General features: G+C 46.7%; 1 protein-coding gene across 1 annotated transcript in view; it reads left to right on the top strand.

The window, feature by feature from the left end:
• Positions 1-3,847: 3,847 nt before the first annotated feature.
• Positions 3,848-26,483, top strand: part of LOC147716691 (chymotrypsinogen 2-like) — a 70,429-nt gene continuing 47,793 nt past the window's right edge. The window contains exons 1-3 of the mRNA XM_086923646.1: positions 3,848-3,988; positions 18,157-18,260; positions 21,436-21,515. Coding sequence (XP_086779772.1) covers positions 3,937-3,988; positions 18,157-18,260; positions 21,436-21,515 — 236 coding nt within the window. The 5' untranslated portion in view covers positions 3,848-3,936. The remainder of the gene's footprint in view (positions 3,989-18,156; positions 18,261-21,435; positions 21,516-26,483) is intronic.

The following is a 26,483-nucleotide window of genomic DNA, read 5'->3' as shown; positions in this document are numbered from 1 at the left end:
AATCCAAGCAGGCCCAGACCAGATTAAGATTGCCCCCAAGATGGGTGGGGTCTGTCTCTTGGGAAACCAATTCCTTAAGTAAGTTCCTAATATATGTATCTTGGGCAAGGTTAGGAGCATAAACATTAAGCATTGTGTGTGCCCTACCGTGGATGAGTGTTGTAAGCTTTAGGTAACGTCCCTCCTTATCACTCAGCACCCGAGTAGCTGACACATGGCTTCCCACTTTAAGAAGAATAGCCACCCTGGTGTTTCAGTTGGTGCAGATTCCCAGAACTGACTAGAGTACCTAGGGTGTGTTATGCGCTGTGTATCAGTTCACAAGAGGTGAGTTTCTTGGAGAAAGAATGACGTCTGGGTCATGAGCAAGGAGATAACGCCATGCCTGCCTTCGCTTATTGGGGGCATTAAGTCTGTTCACATTGAGGGACAGACATTTAAGTTGAGCCATTGCTAGCAACACACAAAAAGGTGCGCGAAGTAAGTTTACATTCTGCCACTCCTATCCCTGGTGAACCCCGGCTTGATTGGCGTTGTTGTCTGGTATAGAAGGGGGCAGAAAGATAGTTGTGCTTCACTCACCAAGTAGTAGAGTAGCCCCATCCCAGTGTCCGATGGTGCAGATGCAGGAAGGACAGGGGATTACATTGCGCCTTTGCTCCGCCAGGTAGCCAGAGAAAGGGAGAAGAAGGAAGAGAGAGGAGAATGAGAAAAGAACAACAAACTAAGCGGACATAAGGCCAACGGGGCCAATGTAGTGCATTTCAGTCTGTGAGCGGCCCAGAGGTACACACCAGGGCAACTCTGAGGAAGTCACTCCTCTTTGGGACTATAGGGAATGGCGGGGTGTGCCAGCAAAAATGTAACAGTAGCTGCCGCTCGTCCTCCTGCGGCCGATCCACCATACTGTTGCTAAATGTAAATGTGTTTGTATTTATATAGCACCTTCTACCCAGAGGTCTCGTAGCACTGTATTTATACCGCTGTGGAACCCTTCCTGGCTTTCCTGTGAGATGTCCACTCCTGGGCACCCCCAAGGTAAAGCCAGGCATCCAAGCGCTGCTGGGGCCGTTGTGGAGAATAAGCAAGCTATTGCCCAGAGTCACAGAGTGGGACCCATGATTAGACTAGGCACTGAGGTGAGAATTATCAGGTCCGGGGAGATTGAGTCCAAGAGCATCAGGGTCTGCCGCTCTAACCATTGAACCGCGCTTCTCCACTAAAGGGGAAGCACAGGCCCCCCGAAGAGAAAGTTCAGGGCCCCCCGCTCCCATATCTTGCCAGGGTCGCACATCTTAGATTGGAGAAGTATAACAGAGGATTTCGTCTCCAAGGGCAATATCTAGCATCTTCAAGAGTCTATATCTAATACAAGTGGCGGGAACTCAAAGAAGGAGGCGTGTATCCCTCCACCCCTAAAAAGCACAACCAATGTCAGGGACCCACATCCCCAGTTCAGGACACAGCGGGGGAAGAAGGAGTGGACAGTGGTCCCAGCCGATCTGAAGATTGTGATGCCTCCATAGATTTCAGGTGGTGAATGATGTCCTGTTTAGTCTGTTGAAACAACTTGCTTGCCCCACAAACTCTTTTTCAGGGGGGTGGTACCATTGACCACTCTGGGCGAAGAGGGGTTCTAGGCCCAGCATCCACAGCATCAGGGTGGAAGGCCGGGGGTCAAGGGTAAGTTGAAGCAGTTGGAGAGCCTCCTTGAATGACCTCAGTGATCTGCGTTTGCCCTCTCACTGGAAGATCAAGGCAAAAGGATGGTCCACTGGTATTTAATGTTCAAGTCTCTCAATGTATCTGTTTCAGCTGAAGTCTCTGCGCCGTCGCAAGGTGATTGGGGGGAGATCCTGGGAGATTTGGATATGGTGGCCATCAAAAGCAAGGTTGGTGCTGTTCCTGGATGCACAAAGTATTGCCTCCTTCACTGTGTAGAAGAGTACCCGGGTCAAGATGTCAGGGACCAGGTTTGTATTCCCATATGGAGGCGCCACTCGTGAGCTCTGTCCAGTGTAGGAGGCGAAGCGTGGTCATCTCATCAGATTGTCTGGAGGAGGTCCGCTGTGTAGGTCAGGACGTCTTGCCCTTCCGCGCACTGTGGGACTCCCTTGATACGGAGGCTGTTCTGCCAGCTTCTGTTCTCCAAATCCTCCTGCTTGATTTGGAGCTCCACATTTTGTTCTTCAAGTGCTGTCATGTGGTGCCAGAGCTCCTCCTGGTCCTCCGTTCTCGAATTGAGCGTTCTTTCTAGATCATGCACTCTGGAGCCAATTTTGGTTGAGCTGGATATCTAGACCCCACTTAATATGGGTTAATGCTGCCCTGTAAATAAAGCACCCTTTCACGCCACCCTCAGCGTGAAAGGGGAGGGCAATGGCTGTTGTGGTGGATGTACCACCGCAACACCCATTGATTTGGATGCTGCCCCCAATTTACAAGGGTGCCATAAGTAGGAGGTAGAGCCAAACTTAAGACCAGGGAAACTGGCAACACAAGGAAAAATTATTTATTGCTCCTCTTTTTTGCTGTTTCTATGTGTGATGCATTGTACAGCACACAGAAACAGCAAAACGCCATTGATTGTTTATGAGCAGGAAGGTGTCCCTGCCTGCACATAAACAATTTAAAAAAATGCCGTTTGCAACTTCTATGCGTTCTGCATTAAGCAGCACACATACAAATAACAAAACGCCATTTGAAGACTGTTTATGTGCAATAATGTCTCCTCAATGCAGACACCCATGCACTATGGTGCAAGGTGCCTGCGTTGGCGAGAGGCAGTGAAATTTAGCATCAGCGCAGGGGGAATGCAGGGCTGCACCATATTGTTGAAAATATGGTGAAGCCCTGCGTTTCTGAAATGGAGGAGTGCAGCGCTTTAGCCAAGGAAGCTAACGCCGCGCTCTGCCACTTTGCAGTAAATACGCCCCTAAATGTGGAAGCGAAAAGCTCCTGGTTCAACAATGACTCCTAAGAAGAAACCTTAACTCCACCTTCAAAGATCGCTCAGGCAATGTCCCTGTCAGTAACTTCACACAAGAAAGGTCTCTAAAAACACTGCAAGAAGTCCCCTGTTAAACATACTTCAAAAAAGCTTGAGAATACCACACTGTGAACGAATACAAGGTGGTGTGCCAGGACGCAGCCGGGATAAATGCTGTCAGCAAAAAAGGAGACACTAATATGCATGAGGAAAATGTCACGGATGTAGAAACTTAACAAGAGATGCTACTCTAACTGTTCCTTCAGAAATTATAGATGTTTTCTGAGTTTAATGTACACATTAAAAGTGAGACCTAAGAGGACAATAATTATGACTGAATATCGCTGCTGAGCATTCCTTCAGCTCAGCATTACCGTAGCATGACCGCAGAGCTGCCATCAGTGGCCGCGAGACGCCAGCCCTCAATGGACGAGCCTCTCTTTCCACAGTGTCTCCATTCATAAGCAGCTTGGAATAAGAGAGACTGTGATTGGCTAATGGAGTCCAGAAGCAACGAATCCCTTGCTCAAACCATGGTAGAAGACCTGTGGGTTTCTCCTTACAGGTTTTTCACATTTGATAGAGTTCCTACCATGTAAGCCCCAGACATGCCTCTCTAATAACCATTCCGATTAACCATCAGCAGTTCCTGCTACAGAAAAAATAAAAAGTTGGTGCAGTACCAATGCCAAATCAGCAATCAATAGATTAAGAAAAATGGCCACTGTTCTTCTCAAGCCCACCTGCTGCTCGTACACGCTCCTTAATCCCAGTTGGACCACTCACGTTGTTTACCTTTCCACGGGAGAAGGGACAATGTGTGTAATATGAGGTCAACAAGATAAAACCTCTATTAATCACATCACCTCGCTGGAGCTCAGCGCCCTTATATAGGGGCAGCTCATCCCATTGGGTCACACATTCCTGAGTGAAGCTCTCACTGCACCATGACTCTCCTGGCTCTGCTCTGCTCCCTGGCCCTGGCCGGCACCGCCCTTGGTAAGTGACAGCAGTAAGGCTTCCTCATTCTGACTGATAGAAAGAGCCTCTGGGGCTCTTACAGGAAGAGCAAAGAATAAAAGACATGGGGTGTTTTCAGGGGCGGCTCCACTGCTAGGGCGGAGGAGCATTGCCCCATTACTCTTTGGGCAAGTAAAATAAAATGACAATAACACAGTTATTACCATTTTATTTTTCGCAAGTTTGGGGCTGGGTTAGGGCGGGGTGGGGCTGCAGGCGCAGGGAGAGGAGTGGTTTGCACACTCCAAGTGAACACGACTGCTTGGTTCGGCCGTCGGGACCAGCCAAACATTCCTGAGCACTTTGCATGTTACAGGCTGCATTACACAGCCTGTTGGGGAACATGCCCCGGCTCCCAGTCCCCATCTGAGTGCTGATCCACGGCGCTCAGAATAATCACAATGCTACATTGCAGGGCTGTGATTAGCTATCTTGAGTCTGGGTGCTTCCTGGACTCCGGAGAAGGAAGGAGAGACGGCCGGTGGAAGAGGTAAGTGATATTTTCTTTTTATTATGCCCCCAAAGCTAACCCCCCCCCTTTCTTCTGCCACTCCACCCTCGTTCCCTGCCAGCCACTACTGGGTGTTCTGTGGCAAGATCGAGGCACAATGTCAAAGCCTACAAGGAAGGGGAGCCCTTGTCAGTCTTATTTTCTGCAACAGCATATCTTATAACTGGTTAGTTTGTCTACAGGGTGCTGCATGGTCAGCATCTGCAGTGAAAAAAAAATCCACTGATAAATATAAATGATATAGGCCACATGTATCAAGAATTTTTGCATTCGCAAATGGGCCAATTCTCAGAATCGACCAGTTTGTGAACGCAACAAATGCTTTTTACATGTATCAAACCATATTTTGGGATTCAGTAACCCAGTAAAAAGGGTTTGCGATTTGGTATTTGGAAGGTGCATGTTTTGGGAGTCCTTTGGGAATGGTGGCAAAAACTTTTCTTTTCTTAAGAGGAGGCAGTGGTTCTACTTTAAATTTTTCTTTTTTCAAATTCAACGCATTTTCCTTAAAGGAAAACGGGCTGCATTAAAAAAAAAATTGCATTATTTAAAAGCAATCACAGACATGGTGGTCCGATGACCCCAGCAGGCCACCATCCCCGTGATTTTATCGATTCCTAGGAGGTCGCAAATCGAGCTACCTCATTAATATTAAAGAGTTAGGTCGATTTGCGACCCCCTAAAAATCGCTACATGAAACTCTTGGAGATTCATACATTTGTAATAGCGATTACCTAAATGCAATTTGCAGAAAATCTCAATTAGGTAATCACTATTACAAATGTTGATACATGTGGCCCTTTATGTTATAGGTTGTAATATAACTTTTTGAACAAGTAAAATAAGTGAATAATAGCATATTTGTCGCTGGCGTTCAAGAGCCCACGTGCTTGTTGAAAACGGACTGATGCTTAAATAAACATCTTCAAGAAAGCAGGTTTCCACTTCCAGGGCCCCCTCCTTCAAGGATTTTAGAAGGGACCGTCACTTTTTGTAGCCAGTACTATAAGATTGCTACTCCTGGCTTGCCTTGGCTTTAGGGGTCACTAAGGCAGTGTCAGCAGCAGAGAACACTTACTATTACACTCAGCAGAAAACAACAGCCCAGTGTGGGGTGTGAAAAGGCATCAACCTTGAGATATGGTCAGGGCATAAAGGGTGCATAATACCACTTTAGCCGTATTTAATGTTCATGACCTCAACCTTGAGCTCAGTGCTTTGTCTCAGGCGGACATAAAACATAAGTATATTTAAGACTAAAACCTTTAGACAGTCTGATTAAATTGACAGGTACTGTATGCGCCAACAAGGCATCTCTTGCTTTTTCTTGGTCAGCTTTTTTTTCTGCAGTCTTGTGATCTTTGAGGTGAACATCACTCACAGTCCCTCTATGCAGACTGGATTACCGGCTCATGCCCTGTGTGTGGCTCGGAAACCGCTGATAGGGAGCAAAATGAAGCGAAAACGTATAATCAACAGAGTTCATATGTTCACATGTAGCAGCTCAGAATGCATACATCTTGTCTTTGGGTTAGTCTAAGGTATGCCTTGAGGTTTGCATAAGTAGGCTACTGTCCCCATTTGGCATTTTCCCAGCTTTCTGGCCATCCTGGTAAATTTCACACAACATCCTGCTTACTTAATTTATGAAAGAATAAGAGCCTGGGCCCGAAGGTTTGCATAGGAGCCCGCAGCCGGCGCCGGTAAATGATAGGATTGGCAAATTCCAAGGTAGCATAGTCTTGATTCCACCTCATACCTATTTCACCAACCTCCAGACACTCCTTGCCTCTTTGTCTCACTCTTGGAGATTCTTTTTCATGCCTGCTTTGTCCCTCCTTCGTTTTCTTGCTCTGAATCCAAGTGTGGTGAAGAAAAATAAATGCTGGTCCCCAAAAATGCGTGCTGGTGGGCCCCACCGGCTCAAATTAAGTGCTGGCTTACACCCTCCACTGTAGGCCCCTGACTCTCATTCCATATCTGCTACCAATCCCACAATTTTGCAGCACTTAAAGAGCATCTCACAAGCCCTAACTTTAGATGGGGATAGGCAGTGCACAAAACCCTGCATAAGCAGTATAGGAATCTGTGTAAACCCCGGTGAGGGTGATAAGTTTAGTATTAGTGAACTGCTGACTCTCAGCGGGTATTGGTGCAGTTCGTGTCTGTGCCTCTCTATGTGGTAATGTCCTGCTTGCCAGACAGGGGGTATGTCACTGGAGGGTTTCTCTGTAATCCCTGGTCCAGCTGTTATGACAGACCCCTGGGAGATCGGTGTCGTGCTGAAGGTTCTGGTGTCAGCCTGCACTGAACCCTGTTATGTCATTAATGCATTTGATGCTGGAGGGATGAGAAGAGGTCAAGGTTGAAGAAGAGAGCCTGCAGTGAAAGGGGGCCGGTGGCCCATGTTGGTGAAGGTCAGGGTGCTGCGGGTTTTATATATAATCTGGGTAGAAGGGTTTATACAGTTCATCCCTTGAGGTAATTTACAGTTGGTGGGTTCTTGCTGGCTCACTCTTGGACTAGGTTTAAAAGAGACCTCAGAAGTTCTGTGTCTCTGGTATATTTTTAGATAAAAAGCGAATTCTCTTCATTAACAGAACTTGCAGATGAGTGCAGGACTGCAAATGAGTTCTTCATGTGAAGCATCACGATTCTCGAAAGCGTGCCGCACTGAACAACTACAGTAATTCCTGATGAGATCCTGGAGTGATCAAGTGTAAAATGCTCGGTGTGCCTGAGAAAGAAGGGTGAGAGCAGCGTGAGAAGGAGAGAACTTCAGAGCGGACATGATTCCTCCTCATTAATGTACCTGAGAAAGGAAAACGCATCAAATCACAAACCGAATATAAGATGGAAAGAACTGTTATGGCTTGTTTGGAGTCTCTACAATATTGGTGATTGACCATTAGAGGTTACATTTGTACATTTTACATAAGGTGGGCAGATATCATGAAACCACAGCTAAGTAGGTCCGAGGAATCCAGGGGTGAACCTCGACCAAAGTAGGGCAGCTTTACGCATGGCAAGGGTAGACTGAAGTTCTGCTTGCAGCAATTGTCTTGTATATTATCTATTATTTTCGTGATAGGAGTGTGACAAGTTAAGCCAGAAAGCCTCTGTTGGAATAGTAGCCTAGTGGAAAGACAGGAACATTCCCAGACTATTGTAAATATTTTTTTGGACCAGGATCGATGTACTGGTGATACAGCTGGATAAGGACTCGGGCTGCACTGTTTTCATGTCAGATTGTTAGGGCAGTGCGGTTCAAGGTGTTGTCAGGCTTTCCTCAAAGGAGCCATCTGGTGAGACTCAAAAGGTTTGCCCTCTTAACCTCTTTTGCAACATCAACAATCAGCAGCAGTAAGGGTTCCAGGATGTGTATTTCTCCTATGACGTCATTCACTCGGTTCATGCCCGGCAGCCTCAGTACCACGTTTCTTTAGGCGAGAGGTCAAGAGTTAGGAGCACTTTTATCCAAGCTGCCTGACACCAATTAATTAAACCTCATCAATTTAATGTAGGTAATCATAACGACAGTATAAGGGCTTCTATAAAATTGGTCCTAGGAGCTGTCATTCATGTGGTCAACAAATGGCGCGTTTGTCTAACTCAGCGTAGTAACAGAGCTAACTCTTGAGTGAAACTCAGGGTAACATTATCAGGCACGGTCCTTAATACCCAGTCCGCTCTTATCGCTTTATAAAAGTGTCAAGGGTCACATCAGGGTATGCCTTACAATATGGACGGGACACGAGAGCTGCTGCTGGAGTCCTAACGAGGTACATCTGTCCAAAGCACAGTGTGACCCTCTGCCTAGAAATGTAGATTACCTACCAACATCACGTTTATGGCTGATGTGCTTCAGGTGCAGAGTCTACACATGCAGATGTAAAGCCCGAGCCTCGACCTGGTGACCCAGGGATGAGGCAGCATAGAATGGAGAAGGTGCCTGCGAATATGAATAACATTATTTCTGCTGCTGAAAAGGGGCTGTGGGAAGGAGAAAGTAGGATATTTATCACAGGCCGCCACTTATTGATCAGAGAGATTGTTTATTTTGCCGCAGTAGATGAGATTTGGGCCCAAACATTCTCTGAGCTCGGTCTTTGTTGCAAACAGGTATTTAACTACAGCCTACAAATATGTCTATTGTAGTTTTTTTGTTTTTAATGAAAGTCGGATGTTTATTTCAAGATTTTTCCAGTTTGTTGATGCTGCTTACTGTTAGCTAATACCTTTTTAAGGGAGGACGAGTCATTCTGAATAATTTCTCAGCCAACGGGAGAAGATACAACTCTGTCCAATAAAGATTTTACCTGTGAGTCCCTTCCTACTGGGATGCTGCAGGGATTGAAAAGGGGCGTCGGCGGCATGAGCCACGTGCTCATGGCTTACTGTCTAATGAAGGCGTGTGTGTGTGGGGGGGGGGGGGGAGGTATTTTCTGGACAACTAATCATCCCTAATCGTAAAAACAACTGGCAAAGAAACGCAAATCAAAAAGCAAATGATTGGTTAAAACCAACGATAAGAAAACAAGTTTAAAAAAAGCCTCCGAGTACATTCATTAAAAAATAAGAAGCTAACACTAATAAGTGTCAGTGTGGCTGGGCTGTCCAACCATACAAGGAACACAAACATAGGGCAAAAAAACACATTAAATGTTGACTTACAGTCCATGAATTTGTACGTTATACATGCTTGTGCAGCAGAGCTCACTTGATGATTGAAAGTGTGCTTGGAGGGATCCGGGGGTATTAGTAGTCGTTGGGTCTTAACCCTGACTCGACTAGCACTTACAAGCAAGCCAACTCATCGCAAAGGCAGAGTGTGCTCTGATGCTGCTCTGACCATCTACCACTGAGACTGATACTGCCCTTTGACCCCGCTTGCTTCCATAGCCTACAGCATGCCATGATGGCCCCTAAGGCTAGCCAGAAGATGCCCATCTCAATGACTTCTTACAGTCTAGGACGTTGTGCTTGGCTATTCAGGCTTCATCAAGGCTGGTCATGGGGAGGTTCTAAGTTTCAAATGTGGCATGGTTTAGGATTATGAAATTGTGCTGGTAGAGTTGAAGACAACATCCCATCATAGCGTTTCATGGGCCAGATTAGGATGACATTTACAACAAGGGGTGGTGAGGGACAGAGTCTCTGAATTAAGCAGAAAGCTCTCACCCAGTCAAGAGATCAGGGCTAGATCCAACACCGTTTTTTAGCTCACTGCACCATCCCAGTTTCAGAACCTGGCTGTATGCAAATTAGTCGGTTCCTGTCCCAGTGCATGATGGGAACAGGGCAAACCAAACTACAAAAGCCAATTCTTACACTGGGAAGGAAACAAGCTCCCGGGGACCGGTTTCTGGCATTACAGCCGTCTTCGGCCCGGTTTGCTTGAATCCTGATGGTGCAATGAGCAAGGGTCTCACATCTGAGAATACCCTTCCACGCTTAGGGTGGACAAAAATATTTACAACAAGGGGTGGTGAGGGACAGAGTCTCTGAATTAAGCAGAAAGCTCTCACCCAGTCAAGAGATCAGGGCTAGATCCAACACCGTTTTTTAGCTCACTGCACCATCCCAGTTTCAGAACCTGGCTGTATGCAAATTAGTCTGTTCCTGTCCCAGTGCATGATGGGAACAGGGCAAACCAAACTACAAAAGCCAATTCTTACACTGGGAAGGAAACAAGCTCCCGGGGACCGGTTTCTGGCATTACAGCCGTCTTCGGCCCGGTTTGCTTGAATCCTGATGGTGCAATGAGCAAGGGTCTCACATCTGAGAATACCCTTCCACGCTTAGGGTGGACAAAAATATTTACAACAAGGGGTGGTGAGGGACAGAGTCTCTGAATTAAGCAGAAAGCTCTCACCCAGTCAAGAGATCAGGGCTAGATCCAACACCGTTTTTTAGCTCACTGCACCATCCCAGTTTCAGAACCTGGCTGTATGCAAATTAGTCTGTTCCTGTCCCAGTGCATGATGGGAACAGGGCAAACCAAACTACAAAAGCCAATTCTTACACTGGGAAGGAAACAAGCTCCCGGGGACCGGTTTCTGGCATTACAGCCGTCTTCGGCCCGGTTTGCTTGAATCCTGATGGTGCAATGAGCAAGGGTCTCACATCTGAGAATACCCTTCCACGCTTAGGGTGGACAAAAATATTTACAACAAGGGGTGGTGAGGGACAGAGTCTCTGAATTAAGCAGAAAGCTCTCACCCAGTCAAGAGATCAGGGCTAGATCCAACACCGTTTTTTAGCTCACTGCACCATCCCAGTTTCAGAACCTGGCTGTATGCAAATTAGTCTGTTCCTGTCCCAGTGCATGATGGGAACAGGGCAAACCAAACTACAAAAGCCAATTCTTACACTGGGAAGGAAACAAGCTCCCGGGGACCGGTTTCTGGCATTACAGCCGTCTTCGGCCCGGTTTGCTTGAATCCTGATGGTGCAACGAGCAAGGGTCTCACATCTGAGAATACCCTTCCACGCTTAGGGTGGACAAAAATATTTACAACAAGGGGTGGTGAGGGACAGAGTCTCTGAATTAAGCAGAAAGCTCTCACCCAGTCAAGAGATCAGGGCTAGATCCAACACCGTTTTTTAGCTCACTGCACCATCCCAGTTTCAGAACCTGGCTGTATGCAAATTAGTCTGTTCCTGTCCCAGTGCATGATGGGAACAGGGCAAACCAAACTACAAAAGCCAATTCTTACACTGGGAAGGAAACAAGCTCCCGGGGACCGGTTTCTGGCATTACAGCCGTCTTCGGCCCGGTTTGCTTGAATCCTGATGGTGCAATGAGCAAGGGTCTCACATCTGAGAATACCCTTCCACGCTTAGGGTGGACAAAAATATTTACAACAAGGGGTGGTGAGGGACAGAGTCTCTGAATTAAGCAGAAAGCTCTCACCCAGTCAAGAGATCAGGGCTAGATCCAACACCGTTTTTTAGCTCACTGCACCATCCCAGTTTCAGAACCTGGCTGTATGCAAATTAGTCTGTTCCTGTCCCAGTGCATGATGGGAACAGGGCAAACCAAACTACAAAAGCCAATTCTTACACTGGGAAGGAAACAAGCTCCCGGGGACCGGTTTCTGGCATTACAGCCGTCTTCGGCCCGGTTTGCTTGAATCCTGATGGTGCAATGAGCAAGGGTCTCACATCTGAGAATACCCTTCCACGCTTAGGGTGGACAAAAATATTTACAACAAGGGGTGGTGAGGGACAGAGTCTCTGAATTAAGCAGAAAGCTCTCACCCAGTCAAGAGATCAGGGCTAGATCCAACAGTGTTTTTTAGCTCACTACACCATTCCAGTTTCAGAACCTGGCTGTATGCAAATTAGTCTGTTCCTGTCCCAGTGCATGATGGGAACAGGGCAAACCAAACTACAAAAGCCAATTCTTACACTGGGAAGGAAACAAGCTCCCGGGGACCGGTTTCTGGCATTACAGCCGTCTTCGGCCCGGTTTGCTTGAATCCTGATGGTGCAATGAGCAAGGGTCTCACATCTGAGAATACCCTTCCACGCTTAGGGTGGACAAAAATATTTACAACAAGGGGTGGTGAGGGACAGAGTCTCTGAATTAAGCAGAAAGCTCTCACCCAGTCAAGAGATCAGGGCTAGATCCAACACCGTTTTTTAGCTCACTGCACCATTCCAGTTTCAGAACCTGGCTGTATGCAAATTAGTCTGTTCCTGTCCCAGTGCATGATGGGAACAGGGCAAACCAAACTACAAAAGCCAATTCTTACACTGGGAAGGAAACAAGCTCCCGGGGACCGGTTTCTGGCATTACAGCCGTCTTCGGCCCGGTTTGCTTGAATCCCGATGGTGCAATGAGCAAGGGTCTCACATCTGAGAATACCCTTCCACGCTTAGGGTGGACAAAAATATTTACAACAAGGGGTGGTGAGGGACAGAGTCTCTGAATTAAGCAGAAAGCTCTCACCCAGTCAAGAGATCAGGGCTAGATCCAACACCGTTTTTTAGCTCACTGCACCATCCCAGTTTCAGAACCTGGCTGTATGCAAATTAGTCTGTTCCTGTCCCAGTGCATGATGGGAACAGGGCAAACCAAACTACAAAAGCCAATTCTTACACTGGGAAGGAAACAAGCTCCCGGGGACCGGTTTCTGGCATTACAGCCGTCTTCGGCCCGGTTTGCTTGAATCCTGATGGTGCAATGAGCAAGGGTCTCACATCTGAGAATACCCTTCCACGCTTAGGGTGGACAAAAATATTTACAACAAGGGGTGGTGAGGGACAGAGTCTCTGAATTAAGCAGAAAGCTCTCACCCAGTCAAGAGATCAGGGCTAGATCCAACACCGTTTTTTAGCTCACTGCACCATCCCAGTTTCAGAACCTGGCTGTATGCAAATTAGTCTGTTCCTGTCCCAGTGCATGATGGGAACAGGGCAAACCAAACTACAAAAGCCAATTCTTACACTGGGAAGGAAACAAGCTCCCGGGGACCGGTTTCTGGCATTACAGCCGTCTTCGGCCCGGTTTGCTTGAATCCTGATGGTGCAACGAGCAAGGGTCTCACATCTGAGAATACCCTTCCACGCTTAGGGTGGACAAAAATATTTACAACAAGGGGTGGTGAGGGACAGAGTCTCTGAATTAAGCAGAAAGCTCTCACCCAGTCAAGAGATCAGGGCTAGATCCAACACCGTTTTTTAGCTCACTGCACCATCCCAGTTTCAGAACCTGGCTGTATGCAAATTAGTCTGTTCCTGTCCCAGTGCATGATGGGAACAGGGCAAACCAAACTACAAAAGCCAATTCTTACACTGGGAAGGAAACAAGCTCCCGGGGACCGGTTTCTGGCATTACAGCCGTCTTCGGCCCGGTTTGCTTGAATCCTGATGGTGCAATGAGCAAGGGTCTCACATCTGAGAATACCCTTCCACGCTTAGGGTGGACAAAAATATTTACAACAAGGGGTGGTGAGGGACAGAGTCTCTGAATTAAGCAGAAAGCTCTCACCCAGTCAAGAGATCAGGGCTAGATCCAACACCGTTTTTTAGCTCACTGCACCATCCCAGTTTCAGAACCTGGCTGTATGCAAATTAGTCTGTTCCTGTCCCAGTGCATGATGGGAACAGGGCAAACCAAACTACAAAAGCCAATTCTTACACTGGGAAGGAAACAAGCTCCCGGGGACCGGTTTCTGGCATTACAGCCGTCTTCGGCCCGGTTTGCTTGAATCCTGATGGTGCAACGAGCAAGGGTCTCACATCTGAGAATACCCTTCCACGCTTAGGGTGGACAAAAATATTTACAACAAGGGGTGGTGAGGGACAGAGTCTCTGAATTAAGCAGAAAGCTCTCACCCAGTCAAGAGATCAGGGCTAGATCCAACACCGTTTTTTAGCTCACTGCACCATCCCAGTTTCAGAACCTGGCTGTATGCAAATTAGTCTGTTCCTGTCCCAGTGCATGATGGGAACAGGGCAAACCAAACTACAAAAGCCAATTCTTACACTGGGAAGGAAACAAGCTCCCGGGGACCGGTTTCTGGCATTACAGCCGTCTTCGGCCCGGTTTGCTTGAATCCTGATGGTGCAATGAGCAAGGGTCTCACATCTGAGAATACCCTTCCACGCTTAGGGTGGACAAAAATATTTACAACAAGGGGTGGTGAGGGACAGAGTCTCTGAATTAAGCAGAAAGCTCTCACCCAGTCAAGAGATCAGGGCTAGATCCAACACCGTTTTTTAGCTCACTGCACCATCCCAGTTTCAGAACCTGGCTGTATGCAAATTAGTCTGTTCCTGTCCCAGTGCATGATGGGAACAGGGCAAACCAAACTACAAAAGCCAATTCTTACACTGGGAAGGAAACAAGCTCCCGGGGACCGGTTTCTGGCATTACAGCCGTCTTCGGCCCGGTTTGCTTGAATCCTGATGGTGCAATGAGCAAGGGTCTCACATCTGAGAATACCCTTCCACGCTTAGGGTGGACAAAAATATTTACAACAAGGGGTGGTGAGGGACAGAGTCTCTGAATTAAGCAGAAAGCTCTCACCCAGTCAAGAGATCAGGGCTAGATCCAACAGTGTTTTTTAGCTCACTACACCATTCCAGTTTCAGAACCTGGCTGTATGCAAATTAGTCTGTTCCTGTCCCAGTGCATGATGGGAACAGGGCAAACCAAACTACAAAAGCCAATTCTTACACTGGGAAGGAAACAAGCTCCCGGGGACCGGTTTCTGGCATTACAGCCGTCTTCGGCCCGGTTTGCTTGAATCCTGATGGTGCAATGAGCAAGGGTCTCACATCTGAGAATACCCTTCCACGCTTAGGGTGGACAAAAATATTTACAACAAGGGGTGGTGAGGGACAGAGTCTCTGAATTAAGCAGAAAGCTCTCACCCAGTCAAGAGATCAGGGCTAGATCCAACACCGTTTTTTAGCTCACTGCACCATTCCAGTTTCAGAACCTGGCTGTATGCAAATTAGTCTGTTCCTGTCCCAGTGCATGATGGGAACAGGGCAAACCAAACTACAAAAGCCAATTCTTACACTGGGAAGGAAACAAGCTCCCGGGGACCGGTTTCTGGCATTACAGCCGTCTTCGGCCCGGTTTGCTTGAATCCCGATGGTGCAATGAGCAAGGGTCTCACATCTGAGAATACCCTTCCACGCTTAGGGTGGACAAAAATATTTACAACAAGGGGTGGTGAGGGACAGAGTCTCTGAATTAAGCAGAAAGCTCTCACCCAGTCAAGAGATCAGGGCTAGATCCAACACCGTTTTTTAGCTCACTGCACCATCCCAGTTTCAGAACCTGGCTGTATGCAAATTAGTCTGTTCCTGTCCCAGTGCATGATGGGAACAGGGCAAACCAAACTACAAAAGCCAATTCTTACACTGGGAAGGAAACAAGCTCCCGGGGACCGGTTTCTGGCATTACAGCCGTCTTCGGCCCGGTTTGCTTGAATCCTGATGGTGCAATGAGCAAGGGTCTCACATCTGAGAATACCCTTCCACGCTTAGGGTGGACAAAAATATTTACAACAAGGGGTGGTGAGGGACAGAGTCTCTGAATTAACCAGAAAGCTCTCACCCAGTCAAGAGATCAGGGCTAGATCCAACACCGTTTTTTTAGCTCACTGCACCATCCCAGTTTCAGAACCTGGCTGAATGCAAATTAGTCTGTTCCTGTCCCAGTGCATGATGGGAACAGGGCAAACCAAACTACAAAAGCCAATTCTTACACTGGGAAGGAAACAAGCTCCCGGGGACCGGTTTCTGGCATTACAGCCGTCTTCGGCCCGGTTTGCTTGAATCCTGATGGTGCAACGAGCAAGGGTCTCACATCTGAGAATACCCTTCCACGCTTAGGGTGGACAAAAATATTTACAACAAGGGGTGGTGAGGGACAGAGTCTCTGAATTAAGCAGAAAGCTCTCACCCAGTCAAGAGATCAGGGCTAGATCCAACACCGTTTTTTAGCTCACTGCACCATCCCAGTTTCAGAACCTGGCTGTATGCAAATTAGTCTGTTCCTGTCCCAGTGCATGATGGGAACAGGGCAAACCAAACTACAAAAGCCAATTCTTACACTGGGAAGGAAACAAGCTCCCGGGGACCGGTTTCTGGCATTACAGCCGTCTTCGGCCCGGTTTGCTTGAATCCTGATGGTGCAATGAGCAAGGGTCTCACATCTGAGAATACCCTTCCACGCTTAGGGTGGACAAAAATATTTACAACAAGGGGTAGTGAGGGACTGAGTCTCTGAATTAAGCAGAAAGCTCTCACCCAGTCAAGAGATCAGGGCTAGATCCAACACCGTTTTTTAGCTCACTGCACCATCCCAGTTTCAGAACCTGGCTGTATGCAAATTAGTCTGTTCCTGTCCCAGTGCATGATGGGAACAGGGCAAACCAAACTACAAAAGCCAATTCTTACACTGGGAAGGAAACAAGCTCCCGGGGACCGGTTTCTGGCATTACAGCCGTCTTCGGCCCGGTTTGCTTGAATCCTGATGGTGCAATGAGCAAGGGTCTCACATCTGAGAATACCCTTCCACGCTTAGGGTGGACAAAAATATTTACAACAAGGGGTGGTGAGGGACAGAGTCTCTGAATTAAGCAGAAAGCTCTCACCCAGTCAAGAGATCAGGGCTAGATCCAACACCGTTTTTTAGCTCACTGCACCATCCCAGTTTCAGAACCTGGCTGTATGCAAATTAGTCTGTTCCTGTCCCAGTGCATGATGGGAACAGGGCAAACCAAACTACAAAAGCCAATTCTTACACTGGGAAGGAAACAAGCTCCCGGGGACCGGTTTCTGGCATTACAGCCGTCTTCGGCCCGGTTTGCTTGAATCCTGATGGTGCAATGAGCAAGGGTCTCACATCTGAGAATACCCTTCCACGCTTAGGGTGGACAAAAATATTTACAACAAGGGGTGGTGAGGGACAGAGTCTCTGAATTAAGCAGAAAGCTCTCACCCAGTCAAGAGATCAGGGCTAGATCCAACACCGTTTTTTAGCTCACTGCACCATCCCAGTTTCAGAACCTGGCTGTATGCAAATTAGTCTGTTCCTGTCCCAGTGCATGATGGGAACAGGGCAAACCAAACTACAAAAGCCAATTCTTACACTGGGAAGGAAACAAGCTCCCGGGGACCGGTTTCTGGCATTAATGCCAGAAACCGGTCCCCGGTAGCTTGTCTCCTTTCTGGTGAAGAATTGGCTTGGTAGTTTAGTCTGCCCTGTTCCCATGATGCACTGGGCCAGGGACAGACTGATTTGCATATAGCCAGGTTCTGAGCTGGGATGGTGCAGTGAGATAAAAAACGGTGATGGATCAAGCCCTCATCTTTGGACTGGGTAAGAGTGGTCTGCTTAATTCAGACACTCTGTTCATCACCACCCCCTTTTCTGAATCAGATTAGGATGACGGCATTTATCAGGAAAAGTTGGACTGAGGCTGGCGTTCAATGTCTCATTAAACACTCTAAGCAACTTAGCAGAGACACCAGGGCCAAAGGTGCCATCTTGGACATGTTCAGGGGAGAAGGAGGGCGGCTGCGGACCGGGCAGCAGAGCTGACTCAGCATTACATTATGACTCCTGACCTCTTAAGAGTATAAGAGCCTTCTCGCCATCGTCCATAATGTACATATATGAAATGCTGCTCATATAGTAGCCTAAGGAATCTTCTCTCCTGGGAATATGAAAAACACACGAATATGAAAAACACACTCAATTTGCTCAGTACACTGAACACAACTCCAGAGGCAGCATTTTCCATCAAACAAGCAATCCTAAGACTATGTGGTACATTATGGGGATGAGGGCTTTGGAGCACTATTAAAAGATAACCTTAGACAGGGAGGGCAGTGAATACATAGAAAGTCCTCTAGAAGAATTGTCAGTGACAGAAACAGTAAATTAAGGTACATTGCCTTTTTGCAGACACATTGAAAGCACTTGTTTGAACTACTGAACAGACATGCTCATCTGTGTGATTAGTTTGCGTTTCTGTTTCATGGCTCCGAACTTAACAAACCGAATGACACAGGAAAGCAATGTGTGTGACATGTACTGTTGCTTTTGCAGTTCATGTTTCTTGGGTGTGCTTCACTGGACTAACAGAGCTCTCTTGCCTTCTAGGCTGTGGTGATCCAGACATCTACCCTGTCCTGAGCGGCTTCGCAAGGGTGGCGAGTGGCGAAGAAGCTGTCCCCGGATCATGGCCGTGGCAGGTCTCCATACAGGTAACACTTTGTCACTCACTAACTCGCGCTCGTTTCCCATTGTTGGACGGTGCGGGCTAAACCACAGAGACTTGACAGCTTCGTATATCACTACTGACAAAAAAAAATCATGAGAGATCCGCACCAGAATCCGATGAAGACCAAGGGCCTCATTTATGAGAAATTACGCATCACTGCGTGAAAGCAGCGATGCGCCAGTTCTCAGTGCGCACTCCTTGCGACATTCCTGATGTGTCATATTTACAGTATGACGCATCATGTTGCAAGAAGTTACAGATATGTCAGTATTTCTGACGTATCTGTATGGCGCAAAAGTGACGCATTGCTAGAGTGTGACACAAAAGTGACGCAACTCCAGCAATGCGTCCTTTCACATGGGGCAAGTCCCATGTTGTTAGCGCCTGCGTCAGTCTTACGCCTGCTGTGAGGTAGGCGTAAGATTTGGACGCACCATCGTCCTAGAAGTGAAGCAGTGAAATCTCATAGATTTCACTGCGTCACTTCTACGAGGCTTTTTACGGGGGAATGCCACCCTGCATACATTATACCTGACGCAGGTATAATGTAGCGCAATGGTTTACAAAGTGATGCATCTGCTTAGATGCGTCACTTTGTAAATAGTGCGCAACATGTTTTTTATGCCTCCCATGCGTCACAAAAAGTGACGCATCGGAAGCACAAAACTGACGCAAGACCTCATAAATGAGGCCCCAAGTGCGCCCGTCAGTGCTCAGCCAATGATGACAATTCTACCATGTGCCTGAAATCAGTGATTTAAAGAGTAGTGGAAAGTGTCATCCGTGCGTGGCTCACGTCCAAAGCTTTCTGGTGTGGGACACCCTTGTCTTTTCCTCGCCATCCTGTTATCAGGTGGATTTGACGTGAGCCAGGGGATGCAGCACGCTAAACTGACCCAAATCGTTTACTCTTTAACACACACACCTGTGTTCACATCCGTGGCTCCTATTGAATCTGAATACCTCTGTTACCAGATCGCCTCAGAGACCGTGCACGTTCCCACTCACCCTGCGGTATAGACCTGCTGGGTTGGCATTATCACCAGCATCAATTATGCCGCCTTTCTTTGAGTATCACAGCCCTGGAGAAGTCATGGGGGTGTCCTCCTAAATGAAACACATGTAGGCTGGTTCTTATGTGCTGATTGCTTCTCAAAGCGAATGAAATTAAAAGAAACAGGAAACAACTCCTCTGCGAACTTTATTGAAATTGAATTTTCTCATGAACTTACGTTACAGTGATCTTTTTCGAAAATACACCATTATACGAGTGCCCAGGATTTGGTAGTAATAATGATTCATTGGTTAGGCTACGTGGCCATAGACTGTGCAAGGTTAAAAGCTCTCTTTTACTATTGTCTAACTTACAACCACTCTTTTTAATGTATTTCAATGCAGTGGCCCAGCTTATGAGTCAGGAAATTTCACTCTCCTGGGACCGACCGAGAGAAACCTGCCCGTACGCCTCAGACCACATAATCTACCACCTCTTTCAGAAAGTTTCCACCTGCTCGGAACGGGTGGAAAGTAAGAGTGGTTGTCTTCCAGGAATAGGGAAAAATGCCTGGTGCTGGACTCCTAAAAAGACTCCAAGGGCCATATGTATGAACTCATTTTCCCATAGACACAGAATGGGAAAAACCCTTTGATACATCTGGCTCCAAATTGCTTGATTTTGATGTAGGAATATTGGTCGCAACCAAAGATATTGGTTCCACCTACCCCACAACAAATTGCGGTCATCACATAATCAGGGCCAGTGTGTTTTCGAGTGAAATTTTAGTTCATGCTTAGTAATGTCTTCATTCCACTCGATAGAAGTTAGGGTCAGATTTAGGATTTGGCATGGTTCTGACTCTCCTCATATCAAAGTGAACAATAGGTGAAGGCCAGAAGCCTCGTTTATGATCCTCAACCATTTTGCAGCTCCCGAAACTCCTTATTGGGGCCTCAAGGAGCTGGGGACCACTGCCACTTTGCCTTTATATTTGTTGGTACCTTATATCAGCATCCATCAGATTGCAACTAGAGCGAAGGTATCTTCCGGCTAGTTCAGATAATGTGGTATCACCCGTGTTCCTCCAGTATGGAAATGACAACAGTAAGTGGGTATTGGTTTCCAAATCTAGTGTGCCTTGCTTATAAATATCTAGAGGTTGGGAAATGAGATAGAGGAAGACTGCTTTATTCACACAAGACACTCTTCCAGAATTGAAAAGTTTCACTTCAAAACTGAGAGAACAGGATTTGCATTACTACCTTTCTCAGCATTTGTAGAAATGGAAGGTTAGGGATTGCACTTCAATGTAGCATTTTGATGCCCAATCCCACCAGCCAGCTGTATACAGCTATCTGCTCCAAGGGTTAGTGTGGCAGCTTGCCACCATTGGGCGGCTGATGACAGCCCCATGGCTGGTGACCCACCTTTGGGTCTAGTTGTGAATGACTAACCTAATGCACGCAGTGTATGTCTTTAATTTCAACAGTGCAGTTACACTTGAGAGGGCGTAGGAAGAAAAACACATCAGGAGTCTTCAGTTGCTAGGCGACCAATGCCCACATAAAATGATAGACTACACTTTATTGGTACATAACACTGGGACCACCTGAAATCTAGCCCTGTGCCTTCTTGAATCATAGGATATTCCTGTGTGGACCCTCAGCATTTCCTCTGTCTGGTGATATACATAGATCATGGCACTGTCCGCCCTAGCCCACATTCCCAGGACTTGGGGGCAGACTGCCATTGCAGCTTATTGTGCATGTACCTCTTCAGGTTGTGTAGTGAGCCAGAAACCCTAGGATTTCTTTAGGCCTGTGGTGAGAAACATGTCTGCTCCTGGCACAGCCCAGCTATGCCGGAAATCAGGGAGTCATGTTTGTGCATGCTGGCCCCGCCTGCCTCCATACTCACACTTCTGAACCACACAGCCAGGGGAAGAGGAGGGAGCTTGGCAGGGGAAGGGCACCGCCTTCTCCCGCTAATCTCTGAGTCAAGTCACATCTGCCATGCGGAAGAGTGAGCTTCCTGTGACTAGAAGGCCCAGAGTCCCATCCAGGATCTCCTGTGCATGCCAGTCCAGCTGGAATTGTCGAAGACTCTATGGTGGTCTCCATATTGGCTGAATGAACCCCATGCACGCTGTTTTTTCTTGCAGGAGTTGGATGGATGGCACATCTGCGGTGGGTCCCTCATCAGTGCGAGGTGGGTCCTCACCTCCATCACCTGTTCAGTGACGTAAGTAGCCAACATTTTAATATTTAAACATTTAAAAGTGGAGGGAATCTTGTTCCGAGGCTATCTTTGAATCCTGTGCTTGGTGGCCTACAACACATTCCTTCAATCCTTTGAAACAGACATTACCTTCTGTGGGTTTCCTCCTACATATCTACCTTTATTCTATTGCACGAGATTAAAGAATCCCAGGAGTATTCCAGGAGTATTCCACCACCAAGTCTGCGCCGGTACTAGATTCATACAACTATTACCATGTCCCCAAACTTCAGGAGGAGGTATAATGATCTGTGTGTCCTTGGGGGTGCCTTGCACAAGCTCTACTCCACTAACTACAAGGGCTGAACATGTTAAACAGGAAGGAGGTAAGGATGTTGGCAGTGTGTCAGATGGAACACGGGTGGGAGCAGACATGCTCGCCTCAGGGGCGCCGCTTTGAGCAGCTGGGCAGCCATGCAGCGAATGAAAGCCCCTTGAGGTTATTACAATGAACACAAGTACCCATATGTCTCAGAAAGTTCTCACGTGCACATATTCTTTTAACAAGAAACCTTTTTTATACTCCAGAAGAAATTGATGTCTCTCCGTACAGAAATCCCTTTACCTAGATCCCTTATATATTAGGGTGTTCCTCTACCTGCCAAGCCCTCTCTAGAAAGGCACTCACTGCTGCCTTTAAGAGGGGATATAAGGGTGTTTTCAAGGTAGCAAGCGCTCCAGTGCCCGCCTACATACAAGTTTGGGGACATGTACTACATTCTACGAGGCCAACCCCTGTAACGTCCCCTTTCCATCCTCATAGATCCATCCCAGGTGCATACTGCACTTGAACACTTCCGGATAATCATCAGTCTTTGAAACCGGAAGTGCAATTCAAATGCTTTTTTGTGTACCTAAACTGTATTCCCTCATTTGGAAAAGAGGTTATGTGGATCTCAGCTGGAGACTCACAACAAGCAGGTGAGTCTGGGCAGGCTCAAGCAATCAGGGGAGCCCAAAGGAATTCAAAAGTGTCCCTTAAGAGGACACACAGGCTGGAGACACTAGAGTCACATAGGACCACATGCAGCTCACCAAAGATGCAGGCCCACGGCGCAAGTAATATGGTGAGGACAAAGGTCTTGGTCACTGTAGATGCTTGAGATTGGGGCTACCAGGAGCCTGCAGCTCTTGATGGATGGAAGCCAATAAGCCTTGTAACTGCAAGTCAACACGCGCACAGGGGTTCGGTTCCTGCAGCTCCAACAAGTGATACTGGCCTCAAACTTGGTGAGAGGACAGGGCAGGCCTTGAGGGATGTGAAGTACCACCACCTGTGTTGCTGAGCCTTCAGCAGTCTGTAGGAGCCCAGGATCAGCAGACCGGTCAGCTTAGTAGCGGTGCATGCAGATGCAGGGAAGTGACGCCTTCACCTCAAGGGAGCGTCCTTCAGGTGTCTTGGATGTGCACAGGCCTTGGACGGGTTCCTGTGTGGAGCATAGGCATATACATTTCAGCAGACGAGCAGAGTGAAGAGATCAGAAGCAGCAGGAGTCTTCCCGGTTGGAGCCTTGATGCCAAAAGCGGAGTCCAGCAAAGTCCAGAGTGTCCAGATGGTCGAAGTTGAAGTGGTGTCTGAATTGTATCCTGTCTCACTATAAATCTGGGGACCCACCCACAGGTAATCCCTTAAGTACCCTAAGGAAAGGGTTGGGATGATACAGAGGTCCCTCCCTAAGGAGGGGCTAAACAAGGGGGAGGATAATCCGCTCTCCTCTGCCCAGCTTCGCACTAGAGCAGGACCCAACGGCTCCCTGAACTGGTTTTAACTGGACTATGCATGGGAGGCACTAAATGTGCTTCAAACTTTTAAAAGTTTGGAAAAGTAATGAGGAAAACATTCTGGACTTAGCAAACCGATTAGCAGCTTCTTCAGTCCCTCTTAAGCTTGGCCAACATCTGGTTCCCGGTTAAGGGAGACATGGTCTCAGCTATTACGTATGTATGTATGTGGTATTTCCATAATGCAAATCTAGCCAAAAGACAGCTGAGCAGTGTAGAAGGTCAAAATCAACCATAAAGTACATGAGTGATAGAAGAGGTAGGTGGTTTGTGGATGCGATTTATGTCTCTTTAAAGGCCACTTACAAATGTTATGTGTGGGAATCCAAGGATGTGTGGAGAAATGCAGAGGGTGGAAAACAAATTAATACGCAGGCTCCTCGCTGGAACCATGTATGTTGTGGTGGAGAATGGCTGTTCCCACTGTAACCTAGAGGCCAACACATACAGAAAATTTGTGATGATTTCTGGCACGTGCTGGCCTTGCTAGTTGGAGGCAGGTCATAAAGCACTTTCTGGAGGTGTATCAGGTGTTCCTCTCAACATGAGCTGTAGAGAGTAGTGTTCTCCAGGTATCGTTTAAACTGTTAGGTCCCTGGTTGACAAGCCTCTGAGTGGTGTCAGTGACATTTTTCAAACCATAGTATATCACTTTGAACAGGAAGTGACCTTAATAAGTTGAAATTCATAGTTATTGAGCAATTCAGCCTGAGGCACTGGCTATACATTTACTTGTGTGTTAGAGTTAAGATCATAGTACTAGTCCCTGCAGAATTTCAGTTGTAAGCCCCTACTTTGAAGGGAGACCTTTGGTACCACAACCACCAGCCTTGGCCAAGGACATTAGAAGGGGTGAATCATTTCAGGCCTGACATCTTGGAGACTGCCAGCCTGATGCTAGCTCAGGCCTTAATTGAAAGCCTCTAGATGTTTGTTTACTAGGTATATTATTACCAGTGTCACAAGTCAGTGAGTCAAGATTTGAGTGGAAATAAATCAATATACAGGCCAAGCACTCACCAGCACCCACCTTTTTCTGCTAGACTAGGTAAAAGATGCACTCCTTCCTCTCAGTCAATCTTGCACCTGTGCACTCACTCACAACTTCAACATGGCCAGCTCAGCACTGTTGTCGGGGAGGTTAAGGGAGTTGGAGAACCCTATGAGCATGCCCTATGGGGTCCAGGTCTAGTAAGTCGTTTCAGCTCACTGATCTCGTCGAATACTGTTTTAAACCTAGTCTACTGGTTCGACTGCTACTCAGACAAGTTGTACTTCTGATGTTACTAATGACAATTCATGGCTGTTCTTCATAGTTTTACTGTCCTTGTTGTATTGGAGCATGCCATGGGTTGGGGTGTCAGGGAATACTCTCCTAAACTTCTCCAACAAGACATAGGGTACTTCTGACAGCGTTTCTCAGCATATGATTACAGAGGTCAAAGCTCATCTGTTTATGTGGCTCCTTGCTGTGGCTAAAACAGGCTCTCCCAGTCGGTGCTTGAAATGGAAATATAGAAGTGCAGGTACTCTGAACCAGAGTACCTGGTTGTTTCTTAGAAGTGCTGGTACTCTCCAATTAAAAGTATTACGTTTCTCTTGAGAAGTGCAAGTCCTCTACTTCTCAAAATGAAAAAGTGCCGGTACTCAGTACCTACCCTTTTAGAGCTCTGATTCCACTCCCTTCTGATTGGCTATTCCAGTCTCCAGATAGCATCTTTGGGTATTTTGCAGATTCTCGGAAAAGGCCCTGGGATTTTATGTGAAACACAGTAGAGGACAAGTGTGTAACCCTACTTTGTCTCTCATATTCCTTATGTAGGTTGACAAGCATTTGAGCTCCTCCATTAGAGAAACACCATCAATAAAAATTAAAATGAGGCATTCTTGTCCATAATATGGTGTCTGAGTGGCACAGAGAAAACGCCTGGAAGCTGAAAACATCAGTGTTTGGTACTTTATGTTTGGTAAATGCTACTGGACAGATAGAACAAGGGCCATTTGTTCTTCCGTTATGGCTAGAACAGGGACTAATCGGGCTCTTCCTGTCACTTGGACGACCATTTGCAGATGAAAGAAGGTGATGTACATGTGACAGACTGGTGTGGAATTTACCAGCAAATATGAAGTAAATAATCAGACAAATATATATATATATAATATGTGGGTTTGAGTGTCACGTCGTTGAAAGTAGACGCACAAGTGAGTTATTTCATTAGGGAGTTTATTCTTCAACCTTGCAAACGTCTGTACATATTCCTCCCCAGACGTAACTGCCAATAAAATTCCTGCAAAAGGAAAATGTAAACAAATAAATTGAGGAATAATAAAATAGTTCAACTGTCTCCCCCTTTTTTAGGTCGAGCATTTGAGACCTCTTGTATATACTTTAGTATATACTTATAATATACTCATATGTGTATGTACTATGTAGGAATGTATGACGTTACAATGCATACATTTAACAGCACATGCCTTTACTATGCAGTTTTTACACCGCAACATTCCTTACAATGCACACATTTACATTACATACCATTACAACAAATTTTTTAAAACTACATTTACAACGCATTCCATTACATCGCATTATACCGTCACAACGCATCCCATTACAATGCATACAATTACATTGCATTTAAGGTAAGTGTTGGATAGTGTAGGGGTAAAAATTACTATTCTAACTCCAGGGTAAGTGCTGGATAGTGTAGGGATAAAAATTGCTATTCTAACTCCAGGAAGTGCAACAGCAGGGTAAGTGTTGGATAGTGGAGGGGTACTATGCGTTGTAATGGTATGTGTTGTAATGAAATGCGATGTAATGCCTGCATTGTAGTGTCATGCGTTGTAGTGACATGCAATGTAATGGCTGCGTGGTAGTGACATGCGTTGTAAAGGATGTGCGATGTAATGACTGAGTTGTAAATGTAGTTTGATGTGATGACTGTGTTGTAAAGGTTGTTTCCCATTATGTGGGCTCTGGAGATCGGCCCTAGGACTTGTCTGCTTCTGCTTAGGGACCTTTTTTTCTGTTCAACTGTCTCTATTTAACTGTCTTTATAGAAAATGACCAGCAGAGGTCAGTAAAATACCAGAATTGCTTTCTGCTGAGAGACTTTCTTTTTTTTTTAAATTCTGGCAACCACCTCT

The sequence above is a fragment of the Lissotriton vulgaris genome, chromosome 5, assembly GCF_964263255.1.
Source record: "Lissotriton vulgaris chromosome 5, aLisVul1.2, whole genome shotgun sequence".
NCBI lineage: Eukaryota > Metazoa > Chordata > Amphibia > Caudata > Salamandridae > Lissotriton > Lissotriton vulgaris.
This window is presented reverse-complemented; position numbering and strand designations above follow the sequence as displayed.